This window comes from Podarcis liolepis, assembly GCF_965112155.1.
Source record: "Podarcis liolepis genome assembly, chromosome: Z".
NCBI lineage: Eukaryota > Metazoa > Chordata > Lepidosauria > Squamata > Lacertidae > Podarcis > Podarcis liolepis.
In genome coordinates, this window is record NC_139570.1 from 49651514 (window position 1) to 49672396 (window position 20883).

At 45.1% G+C, this 20883-nt stretch overlaps 1 protein-coding gene across 3 annotated transcripts in view; it reads left to right on the forward strand.

Annotated features, from left to right (window-relative positions):
- RABGAP1 (RAB GTPase activating protein 1) overlaps nucleotides 1–20883 on the forward strand; it is a 92737-nt gene that overhangs the window by 7659 nt on the left and 64195 nt on the right. Inside the window, exons 2-6 of one of the 3 annotated variants that reach the window (XM_083485798.1) lie at nucleotides 6221–6421; nucleotides 15325–15565; nucleotides 16653–16857; nucleotides 18579–18753; nucleotides 19817–19974. In XM_083485798.1, coding sequence (XP_083341924.1) covers nucleotides 6272–6421; nucleotides 15325–15565; nucleotides 16653–16857; nucleotides 18579–18753; nucleotides 19817–19974 — 929 coding nt within the window. In that variant the 5' untranslated portion in view covers nucleotides 6221–6271. Of the gene's footprint in view, nucleotides 1–6220; nucleotides 6422–12965; nucleotides 12990–15324; nucleotides 15566–16652; nucleotides 16858–18578; nucleotides 18754–19816; nucleotides 19975–20883 lie in introns of those variants that run through there. The other 2 variants (XM_083485800.1, XM_083485799.1) reach the window with 2 other exon arrangements.

A 20883-nucleotide genomic window follows, 5' to 3' on the forward strand; every position in this document is an offset into this window, starting at 1 on the left:
CTGGGGAGAGGAATTAAAAACCTCAAAAGCAGGAACTTTTGGAGAAGGCAGCGTTCCATAGTCTTATCTGGCTGGCTGCTTCTGGCTGCTTGCTTCTTTTGTGATCTCCAAAAAGCCTGGGAGAAATCCCAAGCTTCAAGGGGTATAAAAATAATTTGGTATCACCAGCTTCTTCTTGCCGATGCAGTGCTATGAAATCTAGACCTCTGTTATTTATTGGAAGGGGCACAGGAAGGGTGTTTTTCTTGAGAAGCCCTCCTTTCTTTGGGGTGCAGCTATTTGAGGGTGCAAGATCGTGTGGGTGGATGTTTGCCCTAGTTTTGAACTTGTGTCAGCCTCCAGAAATTATTCTAAGGAACAACTGCTGTATTTGGTTTAGCTCTCTTGGTTTGGATTAGCTGCAAGTCTGTTATCAGTAAGGTAGCTGGAGTGTTGAGTACAGTGGTACCTCGGGATGCGAACGGGATCCGTTCCAGAGTCCCGTTCGCATCCTGAAGCAAACGTAAGAAGTGACGGTGCATCTGTGCATGCGTGAGTCGCATTTTGCCGCTTCTGTGCATGCGCGTGACGTCATTTTGAGCGTTTGCGCATGCGCGAGTGGCGAAACCCGGAAGTAACGTGCTTCGTTACTTCCAGGTTGCTGCGGAGCGCAACTCGAACACACTCAACCTGAGGTATGACTGTACAGTAGTACCTCTGGTCACGTACTTAATTCGTTCCGGAGGTCTGTTCTTAACCTGAAACTGTTCTTAACCTGAGGTACCACTTTAGCTAATGGGGCCTCCCGCTGCTGCTGCACCACCTCATCTTGAGGTAAAGTTCTTAACCCAAAGTACTGTTTCTGGGTTAGCGGAGTCTGTAACCTGAAGCGTCTGTAACTCGTGGTACCACTGTACTCCTGGCCCCTCCCTCTCGCAGGCAGGAGCAAAATGAAAAGGCGAATACATTTAGCTTGCTGAATTGGACTATTCTTGGGGCAAGGTTTGTATATGAATGTGTGCCTTATATATGTATGCACACACATGGAAATGAAGCTTTTATTCGGCCAGTGGCGAGGCATGTCCCTGGCTACTTCTGGGGCCCATCCCCTCCCTTTCCCATTTGATTCATGTATGTGAATAAAGGACAAGCGGATTTTCTCTGTCCAAGGAGGAAAATGTAGTTAAATGTTAAAACATCTGAAAACTGGAATCCCTCCCAACCCTTAGCTCTCTGAGTGGTCTGGAAATACCATAACTTGTTTAGATCTTCTTAGGAAGAGACATGGCAATTGTCTCTTGCGAGTTTTTTTTTCCTTACTAAATTTGTCTTGGGCTGCATCTGTGATTGTGCCAAACTCCACTTTTCTGGGAGGTCTGAAGTTATCTTAATTATTTGGCGTATACTCTTGTGGTCTTGCTTAAAATCTCATTTTCACATTCCTCTGGGAGTCAGAGTGCCATGGACTACATGAGCAGCAGACCTCAGCTTTCTAAGTGTTGCAGAAATACTGTGATGATTTTTAATACGCATGCATGGGATGCAAAGTGTGCTGAGCCGTGGAAGTAGCTGCAGTGAAAAATCCTCCCCATTTCTGAGTTCCTAGATAATGAAACCAGAGGTTTGTGAAGTGGATGAATCCCAGGTGAGGCCACAGCAGGAAGAAGTTCTTTGAAAAGAGAGAGCCTAGGGTCCTGGCTCTGGGCCTTCCTACTTGAAGGGAGCAATGGAGATGGCCTCCCCCAAACTGAGAAAGCCTTTCCCACTCCCCACATGCCAGCTTAGTTTGTCCAATTTTCTGTAATTACTCCCTTCCCTCCTTTTTTGAATTTTTGCCTAAATGTGGAAGACGGCCAAGTCTGAAAGAGGCAGGAAGGAGCCGGTTGTGCCAGCTCAATTTTGTATTGGTTTTTTGAAGTGCTGCCTGCCTTATAATGTGTCAGCCAATTGATGCATCAATACACAGTGTATTGTCTGCATTGAACTGCAGCAGCAATTTCAAGCAGTGGATATTCCAAACTCTACCTGGAGGTGCTGGGGTGTGTGGTTAGGCCATTTGGCCTGTGGTGAAGGTGGAATGCTCAGGAGAGCTTTTCACTACTCATTTCTTCCCTAGCTGCTGCAGAATGGCCCTGCAGTGCTGCCAGCTGGACCTTCCGACCCAGTGGTTGCTGTCACCACCAACCCCAAAAGCAAAGGAGGGAAACTGGGAACTGCCAATTAATTGTTAAATCCTGGGATGCTGGACCAGTGCAATTTACACAGAGCACAAGGCCCACTCTCCAGCCCTCTGCTTCTCTCTGAGAATAGGGTAAATTCTACTCTAGTCTTAGACTTCCAATAGTGTGGAACCCAATGCAGTCTAGGTGTGGTGTGGATTCCCAAACCCTGAGGGCGGCAATCACTCGTCCAATTGTGAAATTTTATTAGAAATATCTCTTATTAGAAATAACAGATAACGGAAAAGCAGGCAACAGGTCAAGCAGAATAATACACAATAAACTGTAGTTAATTTACTGCAACATGGTATTGCTAGTCCATTTAGCTGAGGATGGTGAAGCTTCCTGTTGGAAGCCCTGGACTGGATTCCCATCAGCGAGATTAGGAACAAAATGCAACGGCAGCTCGGCCTTTAAAGGCTCCCCTGCAGCTGGAGGCCATGTCTTCTGGCTCATTCTGATCAGTGAAAGCCAGAGTCAATCAGGTAGATCACATCTCCCAAGCAGCCCCTCTGAGCACTCTTCTGCCTTTGATAAAGCTGGAGGGAGACGCATGATAACTAGGGATGGGCGATGTAGCAATACATTGTCCAAAATTGGTTTGAAGTCCACATTGTGATAACAGTTTCATAATACCTCGTGTTGCGTTTGCTTCAGGCTGAGCGTTTTCAGGTTGTGTCCCGCGGCGACCCGGAAGTACCGGAAAGGGTTACTTCTGGGTTTCACCACTTGCACATGCGCAGACGCGCAAAATGACATCACATGCATGCGCAGAAGCAGCGAATCGCCAGACATGCAGATGCAGGTTGCATTCTGCTCATGTTGCGAACGGGCATCCGGAATGGATCCTGTTCGCAACCATAGGTACCACTGTATTCAACTAGGAGATAGATCGCAAAAAAAAGTAAAAAATTGTGATGTGGGATAAAGGGTGAAGCTGGTCATCACTCCTCTCATTATTCCTGCCGCCCCTGTTGCTGTGTACTATAACAAAACAGTTGTAAAAACATGTTAAATGTAAATAAAAATGTATCGGTTTTACACCCCTATGTAGTAGCAGTTGTCAGGACATTGCCCTGTTCGCTTCTACCTAGTTCCATCCTTATTTCAGACATTGTGCCATATTGGTATATCACAATGCTTAGCTGCTGATGTATCACAGTGTTGACCACCAGGCATCGCTCTGCCCTAGTGATAGCCCAGCTTAGAGAAGTGGTGGGGCAGGGGACCGGGGTCCTGCGTCACATGGCCCATCTAGCTCAGTGCTGTTTACTTTCCAGGGCCTTGGGCGGAGTGCCATTCCAGTGCCACGTTATTGGGTCATTCAGCTTGGGGGTGGGAAGCATTTTTCAGCTTGAGGACCTTATTTCCTCGTTGGAGAAACTTCTGAACAAGCCACGCCAGTGGTGGCCAGTGGCCAGAGGCAAATATTTGGTATATCAATAGATGCGAATCCTAACCTTGTATTATTATCATTATTAAAATTTGTATACTGCCCAACATCCATAGATTTCAGGGCGGTTCACAACATAAAATTACAATCTAAAAAACACAAAAGACAGAAATCATTATCATCATCATACCCCGCCCATCTGGCTGTGTTTTCCGAGCTACTCTGGATGGCTTCAAGCAATATACAGTGGTACCTTGGTTTTAGAACAGCTTAGTTTATGAACTCCTGCCAATCTAGCAGTTCGAAAGCACGTCAAAGTGCAAGTAGACAAATAGGTACCGCTCCGGCGGGAAGGTAAAGGGCGTTTCCGTGCGCTGCTCTGGTTCTCCAGAAGCGGCTTTGTCATTATGGCCACATGTCCTGGAAGCTGTCTGCAGACAAACACCGGCTCCCTCGGCCTATAGAGTGAGATGAGCGCACAACCCCAGAGTCGGTCACGACTGGACCTAATGGTCAAGGGTACCTTTACCTTAGTTTATGAACAACTTGGAAATAGAATGCTGCAAACCCGGAAGTAGATGTTCTGGTTTGTGAACTTCGCCTTGGAAGCTGAACATGTTTAGCTTCCTGTTGAGTGTGTTCCATTTGTAAACTGAGTCCCCCGCTGCTAATCAGAGGCTTCCTGTTGAGTCTCTCGGCTGTTGAGTCCTGAGCACCCACACAACATAGAGGTGATATTTGGAGCTTTTGTTTTCGCTATTTTTTGCGTTTTTGTTTGTGTGGCTTTTTCGTTTTTGTGACTGTGACTTGTTCTTCGTTTTATGGGACTAACTTGTGACTGTGGCTTGTGACTTCGTTTTTGTGACTTGTTTTGGTCACTGTGCGGGAACCCAGTTCAGCTACTGATTGATTGATTGTGTGACTGCAGAAATGGATAAAAGCCCCTGTCTTATTTATTTTATAGTACAGTACTTTGATTATTGCTTTCATTTTATGGATCAATGGTCTCGTTAGATAGTAAAATTCATGTTAAATTGCTGTTTTAGGGGTTGTTTTTAAAAGTCTGGAATGGATTAATCCATTTTGCATTACTTTCTATGGGAAAGCACACCTTGGTTTTAGAGCACTTTGGTTTTGGAACAGAATTCCAGAACGGATTAAGTTTGGGAACCAAGGTACCACTGTATAAAAACATAATAAAACATCAAACATTAAAAACTTCCTGATACAAGGCTGCCTTCAAATGTCTTCTAAAAGTTTTGTTGTTTATATGTTTGACACCTGAAGGGAGGGTGTTCCACAGGGAGGGGGTCCACTGCCGAGAAGGCCCGCTGCCTGCTTCCCTATAACTCTTGCAGTGAGGGATAAATAAATAAAAATAGGAACAAAAACAAACCAAAAATCCTCCCTCCCACAACACATTTAAAAGCGCATCGAATGCCAATCAGCTAAAGGCCTTATTGAAGAGGAATGTTTTTGTCTGGTGCCTAAAGGTGTATAATGAATCCTCCAGCCAAACCTCCCTGGGGAGAGCGTTCCATAAATGGGGGGCCACTGCAGAAAAGGCCCATTGTGTTGCTGCCCCCCTCCCGGCCTTGTGGCTATGTTTTCAATCAAACAAAAGCCAGCAGTTTCTACACACGCCCTGAGTGCCTCTTCTCACCCACCATCCATGCAAGCAAGAGGTTGCATTCTAGCCAAGGAAAGGGAAGAGGGCATGGAGCTGGGACAGTGAGGGGTGTGGCCTGCAGCAAGTCCTGAGGTCTACTTGGGGCTTATTGGTCTGAAGTTCCTCTGATATAGATGAAGATGCCAGTAATCTAACCTGGGACTTTTTGCATGGAGTGCGTTATTCCAGGGAGCTGAATTCCATCTCTAGCATGAGGATGAATGGTGCCATTTCTCTTTTAGCAAGCAGAATGGCGGAGGCAACTTGGGAATGTGCTTTATTAAAAACCCATGTGGAGGTTGGGGCAGTGAAGTGGGTGATATCAGCTCTGTCTTGGTTTCAGCACTGTAACTAAAGATAAGGAAAGGCCTTGTGGGCTGCATTCCTCTCCCCTCTCTGCCCCCTTGGAAGATCTGTGTCAGTGCCTTGTGCTGAAATGATGAGGTGTGCCAACCTCTGCCCCAGTTCCTGCTTCAGGGCCATTTCTTAAGGTTTAGGGCAGTAGGGGGGAAGTTGTGGGCCCTCCAGATGTTCACCAGCCCCACTCAGCATGGTCCAGTGGGAAGGGATGATGGGAGTGGTGAGCCAACAACATCTGGAGGGCCATCGGTTTTCCACCCCTGGTTTGTGGCATTTTGCTGTATTTTTAAACCACATAAAATAATAGAAAATATCCGAACAGTTTCCTGTAAAAATACGCCAACAATAAAAAGGAAATAGTATTTAATGTAATTATTTTAACTTGGATAAAAACGTGCTGTTTGCTGCTTTGGGGGCCTTTTTGGCTGAAAAAGTGGTGTATAAATAAACTGTAGCGATAAGTGGTGACTTGGCTCAGCAGCATCTTGAGGTGTGCGGGTTCTTAACACTGTGCAGCTGTGCAGAATTTAAGAACATCTCAAGGCATGACTTTCTAGGAGCAGCTTAGTAATAAACATACTTATTTTATTTGTTTTTCAGGTACTTGTAATACAAGCCCATCCATGAGTCAAGCTTCCTTTTTTTAAAGTCATGGATGACAAGGCCTCTGTTGGAAAAATCAGTGTGTCTTCAGACTCGGTATCCACTCTTAACAGCGAAGATTTTGTCTTGATTTCCAGGCAAGGGGATGAAACACCATCCACCAATAATGGTAGTGATGATGAAAAGACAGGCCTGAAGGTAAGAGCCTGTAGTTCAAGTCTGATCAGACAGTGATGGGAGTTCAGTATTGGGGGAATGGGGGAAGAAGGGAAGGTATATCTGCACAGCACGGTCACGCTGTTCCATTTGTCAGCAGTTATTTGCTGGAACTGGCTTCTGCAATCCCAAATTAAATCTGAAACATTTTTACACCGCTCTTCAACTGAAAAGGGCTCCCAGGGTGGCTTGCAAAGATCAATGATAAGACAAATCTTTGCCTTCAGACTTGCAGTATAAAAGGCATGATACAAAATGAAAAACATTTGGGAAGGAGGAGGAGGAGGAGGAAAGCAAACCTGGGCATTAGGTGAGTGCTAAGTACTTTGTAACTAAGATCTATTGCTAGGCTGGATAACTTTTCAGTCAAAGTGCTTCATTCCCTTGTGGGCACAGTGGTGATGGGCAGAACAAAAACCAGACACTGCCAGAGGTCAGTATGTTATATTCCATCCATTCAGAAACCAGAGGTTTGTATGTGCGCACGTACCCTCTCACACCTTATCACTCCATCTAGGCAAGCAAGAGAGATTATCACAGCTGAAGCACACATTCCAGCCAGATGAAAGCATTTGAGGAAGGCCAGTGAGGAGTGCAGCCTGGGAATGAAGTATGGCCTGCTCACATGAATCATTTCCTCTTTTAGGTATAGGTACCTGCAGTGGCTCTCTCTAGAGCACTGCTTCTGCCCTCTCCCCATTTAAATTACATGGCTTGGCTGCTGCTTCTGACCATATTCTTTAACTGTGCACTGAACCATACCAGGGAAGGGGTGCTGAGTGGTTGGGGAGTGTTGTCCCAGTGCCACAGATCATGAGTGTCCAGAATTCTTCTGTGTTGTTGTTCCAGTATTTGAACTGTGTTTATTAAATGTTTGGTTGATTACGTAGTGTGGCTGATAAAGCCAAGCTTGCAGCCCACCTGATTTAGTGCAGATTGTTTCAATGTGATGTGGTTTGTTGGGAAGCCCGGCAACATTGAGCTTGGTGCAAGACACTGAATGATTTCCTCCAGCCCAGTGCCTGGATGCTTCCTGTTTCTCCAATTAGTTTACATCTGCTCCAGAGTCTAAAGAATAGGCTTCTTCCCAAAGGTATTGTGTTCCTTGTTTAAAAAGTAGGGGCCTGGCCCAGCTCTGCTCTTGAGCAAGCTTTTGAAAAACAATTCGAGGTCACAGTAATTACCAAACGGAATTATCTAATCTGGAACTCCACACTGTGTTACATTAGAGTGTTTATCACAGGCCAAGGTTAGATACAGTGCTTAATGACTTGGATGGCTTTGAACCTTATCTTGTCTTGGCTGTGGTATTTGAGTGAGTTTGTTGTGTTTGAGTGATTGCTGTCTGGATGCTGAAGGGAAGCAGGGCAGCCTCAGATGGGTGTGGGGGAAGCCCAAGCCACGTGGAGCCTGTTAGGTTTCCTCTCATAGTTTTGGCCTCTCTTACTTCACTGAAGAAGTGCATAACTGTGCATGGAAAGAAGGCTCTCCATGCTGGGCAGAGAGAAAACACGCCCTGAAATACAGAGTGTGAGTGTTGAAAAATAGTGATGTGGGTTTTCTGGGGCGGGGGTTGGATTGTATGCAGGGGGAGGGGGAATCTGCGCAAATTAGGTTAATTTGCATTGGAAAATTGTCAACTTGCCTTGGAAGACTTTCTGATGCCATACAGTGATGTAGTTTAGCATATTTATTTCACTTGTATTTAGCAAATGAGTATCCTGTGGTTTTTTTTTTGTCCCAATACACCATAAATATTTGACCTGAAATGCTTTGAAACTTCTAAGCATGCCTAATACAGTGGTGCCTCGGGTTAAGTACTTAATTCATTCCGGAGGTCCGTACTTAACCTGAAACTGTTCTTAACCTGAAGCACCACTTTAGCTAATGGGGCCTCCTGTTGCTGCCGCGCTGCCGGAACATTATTTCTGTTCTCATCCTGAAGCAAAGTTCTTAACCTGAAGCACTATTTCTGGGTTAGCGGAGTCTGTAACCTGAAGCGTATGTTAACTGAAGTGTATGTAACCTGAGGTACCACAATATTGGGTTTTCAGTTGGCATCCATTCATTCTTCTCAATGAACTTATGAAATATAAAATTTTACCAGTGGCTTTTTTGGTGTATGTGTAAACACATTTACTGCCGTCTCACCATTGGGAATGCTGTTGAACAAGGCTTGAGCTCTGATCATAAATGCTAGCACTGCCTTGAATGCCGCTCTTGACACTCACTTCCTATTGCCATGCCTCTTCCAAGGGAGTAATTATTACAGGGTGAGATTGGTTTTTATTTTTTACCTTCTTAAAGTTGTAGAGCCTGGAAAGAGCTTGCAGTGCTCAAGCACAGCTAGAAATTCTAGGGCACATCCATGGCATGAGCTTACGCTGGTTCCACGGTTGTGGCTTCTCACTGGGAGGATGCGGAAGTTGCATTGCTGGAATGGGAGAAGTGATGGGCTACCACAGAGCAAGGATGAGACCTGTGGTAAACAGTGGTCAAAACTGTGAATTTTAATTATTGACCACTATTGCAGGGGCTGAGCCCCATTTATGTTTGTGGTGCCCAGTTAAGAATTGCTATTAAAAATGTTATATTAACAATGTGTCACTGACACATTAGTTCATGTGTTTCGAAAAAATAAATGGAAAGGGTGACTGAATTATGTTGTGGCGCCTGTAACCTAGGTTTCAGGAGCCATCTGGTGAATATCTTATGTACCTGAGTTTCTAACACTGACAGCAGCTCTCCCCACATGTGATTCCTGGCAACCAGCATTCAGAATCACACGGCCGCCTCCTTGAGTTTACTTGAGTGTGTGTTTGCACATGTTGGGGGCTGGGGGACCATTGCTCAGTCCCTGACAGCATCTCTGGTTAGAAGGGTTAGGATCTGCCTCAGAGCCTTGAGAGACCCTGCCTCTCACAATACTTTCCTAGGTGGTCAAGTAGTTGGTCTCTGTATGATGCAGCTTCCTACATTATGTGAGCAGTGATCGGGCTGGGAGGTGTCTGATTGAGCGCGCACATCTTTTAACATGCGTTGTTTTGGGAGAGCCACATGCGTTGTTCTGGGAGAGTTCTGTGCTTGCTTTCGCCCCTCATTTGCCTACACATTGGGGGGGCATGCTAATCAGGGGTTGAAGTGATTTGAAAGACTTGACAGCACCCGGCAAAATAAGGGCCTCTTGCCAACATGCTTTGATCCTGGCACTAGTTGCTGGAAACCACAGGAGGGAAGAGTGCTTTTGTGATTTCTTGTGGGTTTCCCACAATCATCTGGTTGGCTACTGTGAGAACAGGATGCTGGACTAAAGGGGTCATTGTCCTGTTCCAGCAGCCTCTTATGCTCTTGCATTACCAGCAACCCAGCTTTTCATACCAAAGTGGGTTTCAAGAGTACTTCAACCCTGAACCCACAGGCTGCACACAGCCAGGCATCATGTGAGTTTTTTAACTGGAGCAGGTCCAGTAGCGACCACATGGAGATCTTTGGATGCCAGGTTGGCAGCTGATATCTCCATCTGGCTAGCCTCTCCAGCTTTCTTAAGCAGGTAAGCAGAAGAGCTTATTTACTGCATTTATATCCCACCATATTCTGCAAGGAGTACATGGTTCACCCCCTCGTCAGTTAATTCGTACAACAACCCTGTGAGGTGGGTTTAGAGGCTGTGACTAGCCCAAGGTCACGACTTGAGTGGGGATTTGATCTCCCAGGTCCTGGTCCGACACTCGATAACCCCTACACCTTGGTGGCTTCCTAGAGCACTTCTGCTAAGGGGCAGCTATATAGATTAAGTAGGTAAATAACTATGGAGAAAACAAAATGTCACTTAGAGAAGGATCCAGGGTGGATAAAAATCAATGATTTTTTAAAGAAACATAAATCAGATCTTTTTATTTAAATCAATTTTTTTAAAAAAATGCTTTTGGAGGAAAAATCTTTTAAAAGATAGTTTTCTATTTAAGTTACATTATAGTCCAAAGGCTATTCATCAGGAAATAAGGATTTGTTTAAGTTTCTCATGTGTGCTGAAACTAAGTTTTTTTAATTTTAAAAAAATTGTTTAACCACATCAGTTAACAAAGATGGATATGTATGCTTTACAGTACAGTATGTTACAGTATTGTCTTAGTTAAATAAATGGTTTAAATTGTTATTAAGGAAGTGATTATTTTTCTCATTCCAGTAAAGTACAGCGGAAAGGGTGTCCAAATGTAAACAGTTAACTTATTAAACCTCACTATAATTTCATAATTATTGGTCTATGTATTTCTAATAGTATAACCAAATCAGTAATTTTTGATATAACTGTAAAAACTACTCTGAAATTTTTTTATTCCAAAAATGAAACCTTCATCTGGTTGTAAATATTAAGATTATACTAGCAAGAATGAGTCTTTCTGTAAAAAAATGATTTAAATCAAGTCTTACTGGCTAGTGATTTAAATCGTGATTTAAATAAATTTAATTTAAATCGAATCCACCCTGGAAGGATCCAAAATATTTTCCTTGAAGCTTGAATTTGTTTTCTGCTGGATTGTTTTATTTGATGTTTTAATATGTTGTAAACCACTTTGAGATGTTTCTTTAAAATATAAAGTGGTATATAAATGAAATGAATAATAATAATAACAATAACAATAAATTTCACAGTTTAAAAAAGGTACCTAGACATTCTGCTGTGGTGACCGTAACTTAGGTTCAAGGTGCCATTTGGCAATTAGCTTATATGTCTGAGTTTCTAACTCTGGCTGCATATTGCCTTGCTGCATGTGGGGCTGGGGCAGAGGGTGCAAAGCCACCCCACTAACCCTTGTGCTGCCTTCCTAAAGCTGGATAAGCAAGGCTCTGGCCTTTGGGAAAGATGTAATAGGCTCTGGCAGGGTCCTAGAGCTCTCCCATCTTCTTCCCAAAGCTGGGAAAGCACTAACTTTGCTTTGGAAAGGAGACAGGAGGACTTTAAGACCCTGCCAGAGGTCTTCTCTCATACCTCACACCTTCTCAAAGCCCAGTGACTTGCTTGGATGTGAGGGTCACATGTTGCTTAGGTCCACCCAAAAGTTCCTGAGTTAGAGGGAAGCAAGTTTGTTACCTATGGTGGGCCAAATTCCGCTTTATCATTGGCAGCCAAAGACCCAAGAATGGGGCTGCAGTCACCTACAGTGTACATAGCAATGACTAACAACCTGGTTCCTGTAATGTTAATGGGTGATGATGAACCCGCTGGCTGGCATGCTGACGCACTCCTTGCTTCCCAATGTCTACTTGTATCCCTTCATATATTACACTGGGATGAGGAACCTCCAGCCTTCCAGCTGTTGCTGGACAGAACTCCCAACATCCTTGACTATTGGCCATGCTATTAAGTCCTACTATATTTGTTTCTCTTGTTCTGGAAACCAGCAAGTCTCTCCAGCTGAAATGCCCCCTGTGCATATGGTCTTTTACGCAGTTGAATATCCTCAAAGATCTCCTCTCCCTCCTTTTGGATTTAGACTTTTTAAGGGCAGGTTATTTGTGGATGCCTCTTCATTCTGTCTGCTGGAGTCTTCTCTGTGCACAGAAACCTAGGCAATAGCCTTCTAATGTCAAAGTGCTTCAGACTGAGTCAGACCATGGGGCGTTGGTCACCACTCAAGGGGTGGGGAACCTTAGGCCCAGGGCAGAATCCAGTCCTGACGGCTGCCAGGACCGTCTTCGCAGTTTCCACAGACCATGCCCCTCACTAGCCTTGCTCTGTATCCTCCTTGGGCTCTTTTGCCTGGCTGGAATTGGCCTTTGAACTGTGAGGAAGCCTCTAGCTTGCCTGGGTGGAGAGGTGTGTGCAAATCCCTAGCTGCTGCTGCTGCTGCTGCATGGTTGGAATGTAGCCTACATTTCAAAGGCAAGAGTCACATGCATTGCTCTGCCTGCGTTTGATTCTGGCTTCCAGAAGGTTCCCTATAAATGAAGTGCAGCCCTTGGGTTGAAAAAGATTCTGTTCCCCTCATCTCCCCTGTCCACAGTTTCCAGGATCTTGGGCAAAGGTCTATCTATCCTCTCCACCTGCTTTCTGATTATTTTAACTGGTGATGCCAGGGACTCACAATGGCACCCTCTTTGGTACACAAAGCGACTGCTCTGCCTCTGAGTCTACAGCTTTTCTCCAAAGGCTCGTTCTCTTCTGATGCAAATTACAGGGCAAAGCTACCTGCTGTCTAATTTAGCTCAACAGGCTTAACCAGATTTCAGGCCATCTTGGTTTGTCCTTGTACCGATACATGAAAGACTTCCTTCCAAGTGGAGATAGTAATGTTCCATGTGGCTATGGCCTCGGTCACATTGAATCTGTGAGCCAGGATTGGCCAGCTTTGTGGCTCTGGAGGTTGCCTCCTGTCCTGGAGATGGAAGTGAATGTGAATATGTGGCATCTCCACACCTACCATTTCAGTAGTTTACTCCCACGTTGACAGGGCAGGAAAACTCCTGTTTTGTGTACTGTTTGCACTTCCACTTCACTATTGGAGGCTTAAGTGACTGGTGTTCTTTGCTGGAAGGAAGCAGCCATCAGGTAAGTGAGGTGGAGAGTAGATGGAGGGGGGTGCTTTTAAAAGGTGGCTGTACCCAGTTATTTCTCCTGGGGAAGATGGGAGTGCTTGCATTCTGAATCATTTCCTTCAACTTCTCATTTGAACATCTTGGAGGAAGCAGCCATAAGATGCGTCTGGCCACAAACTACCTCTGGCCAAGTGTCAGCTCTGTGACTCTCCCCTTTCAGTTTTCAGTGGAAGCTAGCTGGCTGGAAAGTGGCCAAGGTACACAGGGGGAGAGGGGTGTTTGTGGCCAGGCAGTGGTGGAGAACCATGGCACAGGATGGGAGGGAGAAGTGGGGGCTCAGAGGCAGGGTGGTTTTGGCAGGGTAGTGTAGTGGCTAGGGTGTCAGACTAGAACCTTGGAGACCAGATTTGAATCCCAAGTCAGTCATGAAGCTCACTGGGTGACTTTGGACTTGTCAGTGCTTCTCAGCCTAAGCTATTTCACTGTGAGCAATAAATGAGGAGAGGGGGAACCATATGAGCCACCTTGAGCTCCGTGGAGAAAATGCTAGGGTTATAAATTCAGTCAGTAATGCCAAGGGAGCTACATGGTCCCTGTCTGTGAGGGAGAAGCAGGAGCAAGGAGCTGCATAGAATCACAGAATCATAGAGTTGGAATAGACCACAAGGGCCATCAAGTTGCTGCCAATGAGTGTGGTGGAGCCTCCTTCTTTGGAGGTCTTTAAGCAGAGGCTTGACAACCATATGTCAGGAATGCTCTGATGGTGTTTCCTGCTTGGCAGGGGGTTGGACTCGATGGCCCTTGTGGTCTTTCCCAACTCTATGATTCTATGATTCTATGAGTCCAACCCCCTGCCAAGCAGGAAACACCATCAGAGCACTCCTGACATATGGTTGTCAAGCCTCTGCTTAAAGACCTCCAAAGAAGGAGACTGCACCACACTCCTTGGCAGCAAATTCCACTGTCGAACAGCTCTTACTGTCAGGAAGTTCTTCCTAATGTTTAGGTGGAATCTTCTTTCTTGTAGTTTGGATCCATTGCTCCGTGTCCGCTTCTCTGGAGCAGCAGAAAACAACCTTTCTCCCTCCTCTATGTGACATCCTTTTATATATTTGAACATGGCTATCATATCACCCCTTAACCTCCTCTTCTCCAGGCTAAACATGCCCAGCTCCCTTAACCGTTCCTCATAAGACATTGTTTCCAGGCCTTTGACCATTTTGGTTGCCCTCCTCTGGACACGTTCCAGTTTGTCAGTGTCCTTCTTGAACTGTGGTGCCCAGAACTGGACACAGTACTCCAGGTGAGGTCTGACCAGAGCAGAATAGACCTCACCTGGAGTACTGTGTCCAGTTCTGGGCATACCATACGGCTTTGGCTTTAGTGCTTAATAGTAATCAACATTTTTATCCCAGTCTTCCTCCAATGGAATCAGTGACATGGTGCCTCATTTTACCCTCACAACTACTCTGTGCAGCAAGTCAGACTTGAGAGGCATTAACTAGTTGAAGGTCACCCAGCATGTTTGACCAGAGGCTTGGGCCCTGCCTCTAAGTCTGAAAGGCTAAACACCAGCACTGCTGCCTTATGCAGCAGGCTGTGGGAAGACTTCTGAGTGGGCGCCTCTTTGCATTCTTTCTCCTTAGTAAATACTATATTATTCCATTGTTTTGACACAAATGCGTTTGGGATGGTCAGATGCTACTTGATCTAGGTGTAATTTCACAGGCTGGGACTTGTCAGCAGGCAGGCATTTTAGTTAAATTGGTAAATGTGGAAGGATTAGGTGGGGAATAGAAAGCCATGGTAGAAATAGGTATGTTGCTGACCACAAGGGCAGCCCTGGCAGCTTGGGTGTCTGGGAGAAGTTGCCTTCATCTATGAGTTGTGAAGGTGCTGCAGCCTCTTCCCAGTCTGCTTTAACCACTGTGAAATGCTCAGCCACGCTGTTCCCAGCTCCTTGCTGTCATTAATGCCCATCGGAATTCCACTACTGTTGTTGCTCTTGATTCTGTGTCTCTACTGTGCAGTTTGCATATTCAGAAGTCTGTAGGGCTGCTCCTGTGCTTTTGTGCTGGAGAGAGCAGTGCAGCATTTTCTTGGCCAAACCTGTTGCATCTCCAGAAGAACGAGATCTTAGTATGCTTATGTATTGTTTTCATGAACATTGGAGATACCCAATGAAACCTTCTAGTGATATCAGTGTCTCTTGAGAGAGTTGAGCAAATGCAATGTTATTTGAACTGCTTTTAACCTCTGTTTAGCCTCCTGTAGTGAATGTGTGTCTGGTCTCAGTCAAGCCCCCATCTCTCCTCTTTTGGCTCACCCTTTGCCACTTGCTTTCACAGATTATAGGGAATGGGAGTGAGCAGCAACTGCAGAAAGAGCTTGAAGACGTCCTAATGGATCCCCCCATGGAAGACCCATCAAATGACCGAGAACACGAGGAGGAGGACAGCCATCATGATGGAGGAGAGGGAGATGAGCCAGTCCTCCTCGAGGCTTCCGCATCCTCCACAATTAACCCTGTGTCTGTGGCGGGACCCCAGAAACCTGATATGAGCTTGCCAGTGAAGCCAGCGCAGGGAGGTGAGAGAAATTTGGGGCAGGTGGGTGGGAAATGAGAGGGTGCAACCGGGTTGTGAGAACCCTCTGAAAGAAAGAGAAGGAAGCACAGATGCAGAGCAAATCTGGGGTGAGTTTCTGAAAGTCATTTCTTAAAACACTCATATTGTGCCTTCCTGTCAAAATGACACTCAAGGCAGCTAATGAACAATTAGCTTGGGCAATAATTGAGAAAGCCAGCAGAAACACTCAAGGCAGCTGACAAATGTCAAGGGACAGCAGCTGGTCAACTAACTTCATGCAAAGGCCTTCTCTTTTGTATCTACCCTCTGAGGTTCAGATGGTGAAGGCAGGGGACATGGGGGACTTTTCAGTGGCATCCACAATATACAATTCCCTGCTCTGTAAGAGACCTGTCCACTTCATAGGGAGTGTTTTACAAGGCAGGTCAAAATGGGCTTGTTCAAGCCTGTCTTTTATGAAACTGGGACCGGTGACTCTTCCTGGTCCTCCCTGGTGTTCGTTGCTTGGTTCTGATATTTTGGTTAGATATTTTGGTTGGGAGCTGCCCTAGGGGGTAGGCTTAAAGGATGGAAAGTGCAGAATATAAATGTGTTCTTAAGTCTTAACCTGCACAACAGTAATGCCTAGGAACTTGACGATCTTCTTGAGGTTGAACCCTGCCAGATACAGCCTTTTGCACTTCTATGGTGCTTTCTTGGAGAGGAGCAGAATATGCACAGCCTTTGTGTATCCTGAGCAAAGACTGGCCAGGGGGCTTCATTGTCCTTCCTAGCTGTTCTCTTCAGAACTGGTTTTTCCAATCATGGCTGGTCTTTCACAACCATTCCCTAAAGGGTGGGTTGCTTTTTAAGGGGGAAGGGGCCAATTTCAATCATTGATATCACTAAAGCTTCCCGTTGGCACCCCTGCTTAATGGTGCAGATCCAAACTCTGCAAATCAGATAGGGTGCAAATAGTCATATCTGAGAGTCAGATTGGTTACACAGGAGAGACTCATTTTAACTTAATGTGAGTGGTAGAGGATACTGATCCAGTTTAGCAATTTGATACACAAATTAACGGACTCCGCTTTTCTGCTGTTTTGTAGATTCCGAGGAGTCAAGTCCTTTTACTCCAGTTGCTGATGAGGACAGCGTTGTCTTCAGCAAGCTCACTTACTTGGGCTGTGCCTCGGTCAATGCTCCCAGGAGCGAGGTGGAGGCCCTGAGGATGATGTCCATCTTGCGAAGCCAGTGTGAGATTTCCGTGGACGTGACTCTTTCGGTTCCTAATGTGTCGGAGGGAACTGTGAGGTACTTCCCCACCTGTGGTGTGGCATTGGGGGGGGGGGCCTCTGTAGGTCCACCTGTCGTTGGCAGTGGTGTTTTTTAGGACCTGCTTTGTATACTGTGGCAATAGTTTCTAAGTTGCCTCATGGTTACTATGGGGCAACACCAAGACAATCTTCTGAAAAGTGTCTCCTTTGATAAACTGGTTGTAAATTGTGGCTGTTTATTTTCTTTTTTTAAAGTTTCATTTATTTCTGTGCTGTTTGTCCACAGTGCTAAAGCAGTTTATCAAAGTACAAAACGTTGGGGGGGGGGAGATGGGGGGACGGCACACAACTTGCTATGGAACATGTCAAGGCATTCAAATAAGACAAAAAACATTTCAGGAAACATAGGATAAATGCCAGTACAGCAAGCCCACAACTTACGCAGGGGTTACATTCTTGACATTATGCCTAAAGCCAAAATCACGTATAGTCAAAACACTTCAAGGTGAAATGGTGGGTGGGATTGCAAACATCTTTCCCCCCAGTACCCAGCCCCTTTTTAATTTTTATAAATTATTTTCTGAAGCTTGTAAAGCTGAATGTACACAAGTTAAATGTGCGAACGTTGCGGGCTTACTGTATTGCAAAGAAATGAATCTAGATACAAGTACAGTGCAAAATCTTAAGTTAATGGGCAAAATAAATAAATAAAGCCAACCCGTACTGTAAGTAAGTGTGTGGTCTTGCTTCACTCCACGGTGACCGCAGCAGCCTGACTTAGATGCAGTTCAGTTGGGCTAGGGATCTTCTCACCAGGCTAGATGGTTCACCGCCAACTCTCTGGTCTCCATAGGCATTTGCCAGCAGCAGAAAGGCAGGTGGGTGGTGGGGAAGTCGGTGAAGGGAAGTTCGCTCCTCCAGCCTCCCAGGTGTTCTGGTGGCTAGTGCTGGCTTTTCTGTGCTAGCACTGATTTTATTATTTTTCAGATGACAGGCGTTAAACTCAAACAAGAAATCTATAAAAGGGAGAATTGAGGCATAATTATTGTCTAGTCTGCTCCTGCAAGTTCTGATTTATGTGGACGGAAGATTTTAATATCAGCAAAAGAACAAAACTCTTTTTAAAATTATCTGTAATGTCCAGTGGAAGGAATTCAGTGTAGCACTATGGCAGTTATTCCAGCAGAGCAAGCAATTCAGCTTACCCCATGCTGTTCTGAGGGTTCTCCTACCCCCGAAGCCAATTTGGGGGGGGGGGGGAGATAGGGAAAGTCATGCTGCCTTAGTGGAAGTCTTTGCTAGTGGGTTTGAGGGCCTAATGATGTCCTCTCTGCCCTCCAATCAGTGAACCTGGGATTTACAAATATAATACTCTTGGGATGGTACAGAGTGATTCAAGAGAGTTGGGAATAAATTCATATTTTCAAAGCCATCCCATAGATCATGATGGGCGTCAAGTATGAACAGTCCTCCATCAGGGAAACATGTTTCTTTGAAAACCACCTTTGCTTCCTTTAAGGAGAGCTGTAAAAGCATTCAGTAAGAAAGAAAGCAGAAACACAGAAGGTGCACTTCTGAATATGAGCTAAGTTGCTCAATTTAGATCCTTTTTTAGCCTATTAGAAAAGATTTTGCTCACTTAAATTGACCAGTTAATTAGTTGAAGATTGGATCCATCATTAAACTACTTGCAGCCTGTCTGTCTTCAAGGTAAAGCATTTGCAGCTCACACCTTCATTTCCCCCTTTTTCTCTGTAGGCTGCTAGAACCCCCAACAAACACCGAAATAGCCAACTATCCCATTTACAAGATCCTGTTCTGTGTGCGGGGACACGACGGGACTCCAGAAAGCGACTGCTTCGCTTTCACTGAAAGCCATTACAACTCAGAGCTCTTCAGAATTCATGTCTTTCGGTGTGAAATCCAAGAAGCTGTAAGTTCAGCATCTGCTCAGCCTTTGTTGATGCTCCTGCCTTGCATGTGGAAGATCCCAGGCTTTGTCCCTGGCATCTCCAGAGAGATCCCGTACTCAAAACCCTGGAGAGTCGCTGCCAGTCAGCGTGGACAATACTGAGCTGGAAGGATCAGTGGTCTGACTCAGTATTAAGGCCTAGATTTCATTTATTAATTAAATTTATGTCCTCCTCTTCCTGCCAAAGTAGGAATCTCCTTCGTATAATGTCAGTACCTTCTTAATGATCCTTGGTAACCCTGATGATGCAGATCTTCTGCTTCCAGCCATTTATTTGTGCTGACAGTTTAGCATCATACTATGCTTCAGTTAATCTGGGCTGCGCTCATTAAACTCTGACTGTGATCAGGTCTTTCTTCTCTGCGTTGATAACGAGCAGTGTTGCTGAGAAGGATTTCAAGATATGCACTTGCAAGATGGAATAATTTGTTAGATTTTGGCACAAATTTCAGATTTGGCTCATAGTCACAGACTTGGGCTGCAGCCTTGTGTACACTTAACACAGTAGGACTTACTTCTGAAAGGCCATGCATAGAATTGCACTGTTAAAGGAAGCCATGGCAGAGGTGTTCCATTCAGACACCAAATTCAAAGAGTGAGGCCGAGCAACTGAAGGGAGTTTGGAGAATCCTAATGAAAGCTGAAAAGCATATCCTATCAAAACAAACAGAGTGGGTGTAATGTAGCAGTTATAAGAGTCGCCTTCAACCTGGTGTGCTTCAGAGGTTCTGGACTACAATTTCTGCCATGCCTGGCCATTAACCTCTGCTAGGTGGAGCTGGTGGAGATGTAGTCCAGAGCCTCTGGAAGGCACCAGGTTGGGGGAAACTACATTAGAGTGTCTCACCAGCCCTGTGTTGAAACCCTCATTAACTTCAAAAGTGCACAGGATAGCTGCTAAGCCACTCACGAACTCACTCCACCCTCAGAAATAACAAAAGAGCAGTTTCCCTACAAAAGAGCTGCTCCCCACTAGGAATCCCAGCTGCTGACTTTCTTTCTCTCTGACTCTTCTTGTCCACAGGTGAGTCGGATCCTGTACAGTTTTGCCACCGCCTTCCGCCGCTCTGCCAAACAAACCCCGCTTGCTGCTCCCTCTGCTCCGCAGACACCAGACAGTGACATATTTACTTTCTCAGTTTCTCTGGAAATAAAAGAAGATGATGGGAAAGGATATTTCAGGTGTGCTTTCCCCACTTCCTCTCCAGAACCCTTTTAAACATGAAATATGGTCCAAGTTATTTTTAGCTGGATTTTAAAATGCTTTTTAAAGAATTGTTTTGTGTTGCTTGAAATGGTCTTTATGTGGATATAGTCTGATTTTATTGTGTTAACCTTTTAAAAATGGTATATTTTATTTTTTTTGAATGATGCAGGGGGTGTGGTTAATGAGGGGTCAGTAAATGGGAAGCTAAAATGGGTGATAGCTGACTAAGGCATTCCCAGAGTAGACCCATTCAAATAAATAGGGACTCCGTTGGCTACCACCCAATAAAGATGAAGTAAACGTGAAGCACATTCTCCGAAATCAGGTATGGGAGTTTTATGTGCTGTTATCTTCCGGTTTGGACTTTGTTCAGTAGTGGCCCTTTTTGTTAAGAAGGGAAGAGCCACCGTGCAGCTGGATCAGGGGGGCTGGATCCTGGCCCTGACAGGGCAACACTCTGGGGCAGAAGTTCAGGACCCCTCCCAGCAGAAGGAGCAGGAAGGCCCCACGAAGGCACCAGGGCTGGCCAACCACATTTTTAAAGTGAAGTAATATACATTAGTATCTAAAGAGGAGGGCCTCCTAAGACCACAACGGGGAGCTGTGCCCCTCCAGGTCTCCCTTGAGACCCTAAGAAGAGCCTTGTTGGAAGGGGAAATATAAAAATAAGAGAGAAGGTAAAAAAGTGCTTATAGAAATGCTAAGATTAAAGTAAATATATATGGAAGTCAGGAAGAGGGGCGGGAGGAGGTCGATGCTCTGATAAGATGCTCCGGTAAGAGTTTATTGATGTATGTATGGATACTGTGATTACAAAAATTTAAAATGTAATAAAAATTATTAATTAATTTTTTTTTTTTAAAAAAGCAGAAGAGCCTTGCTGT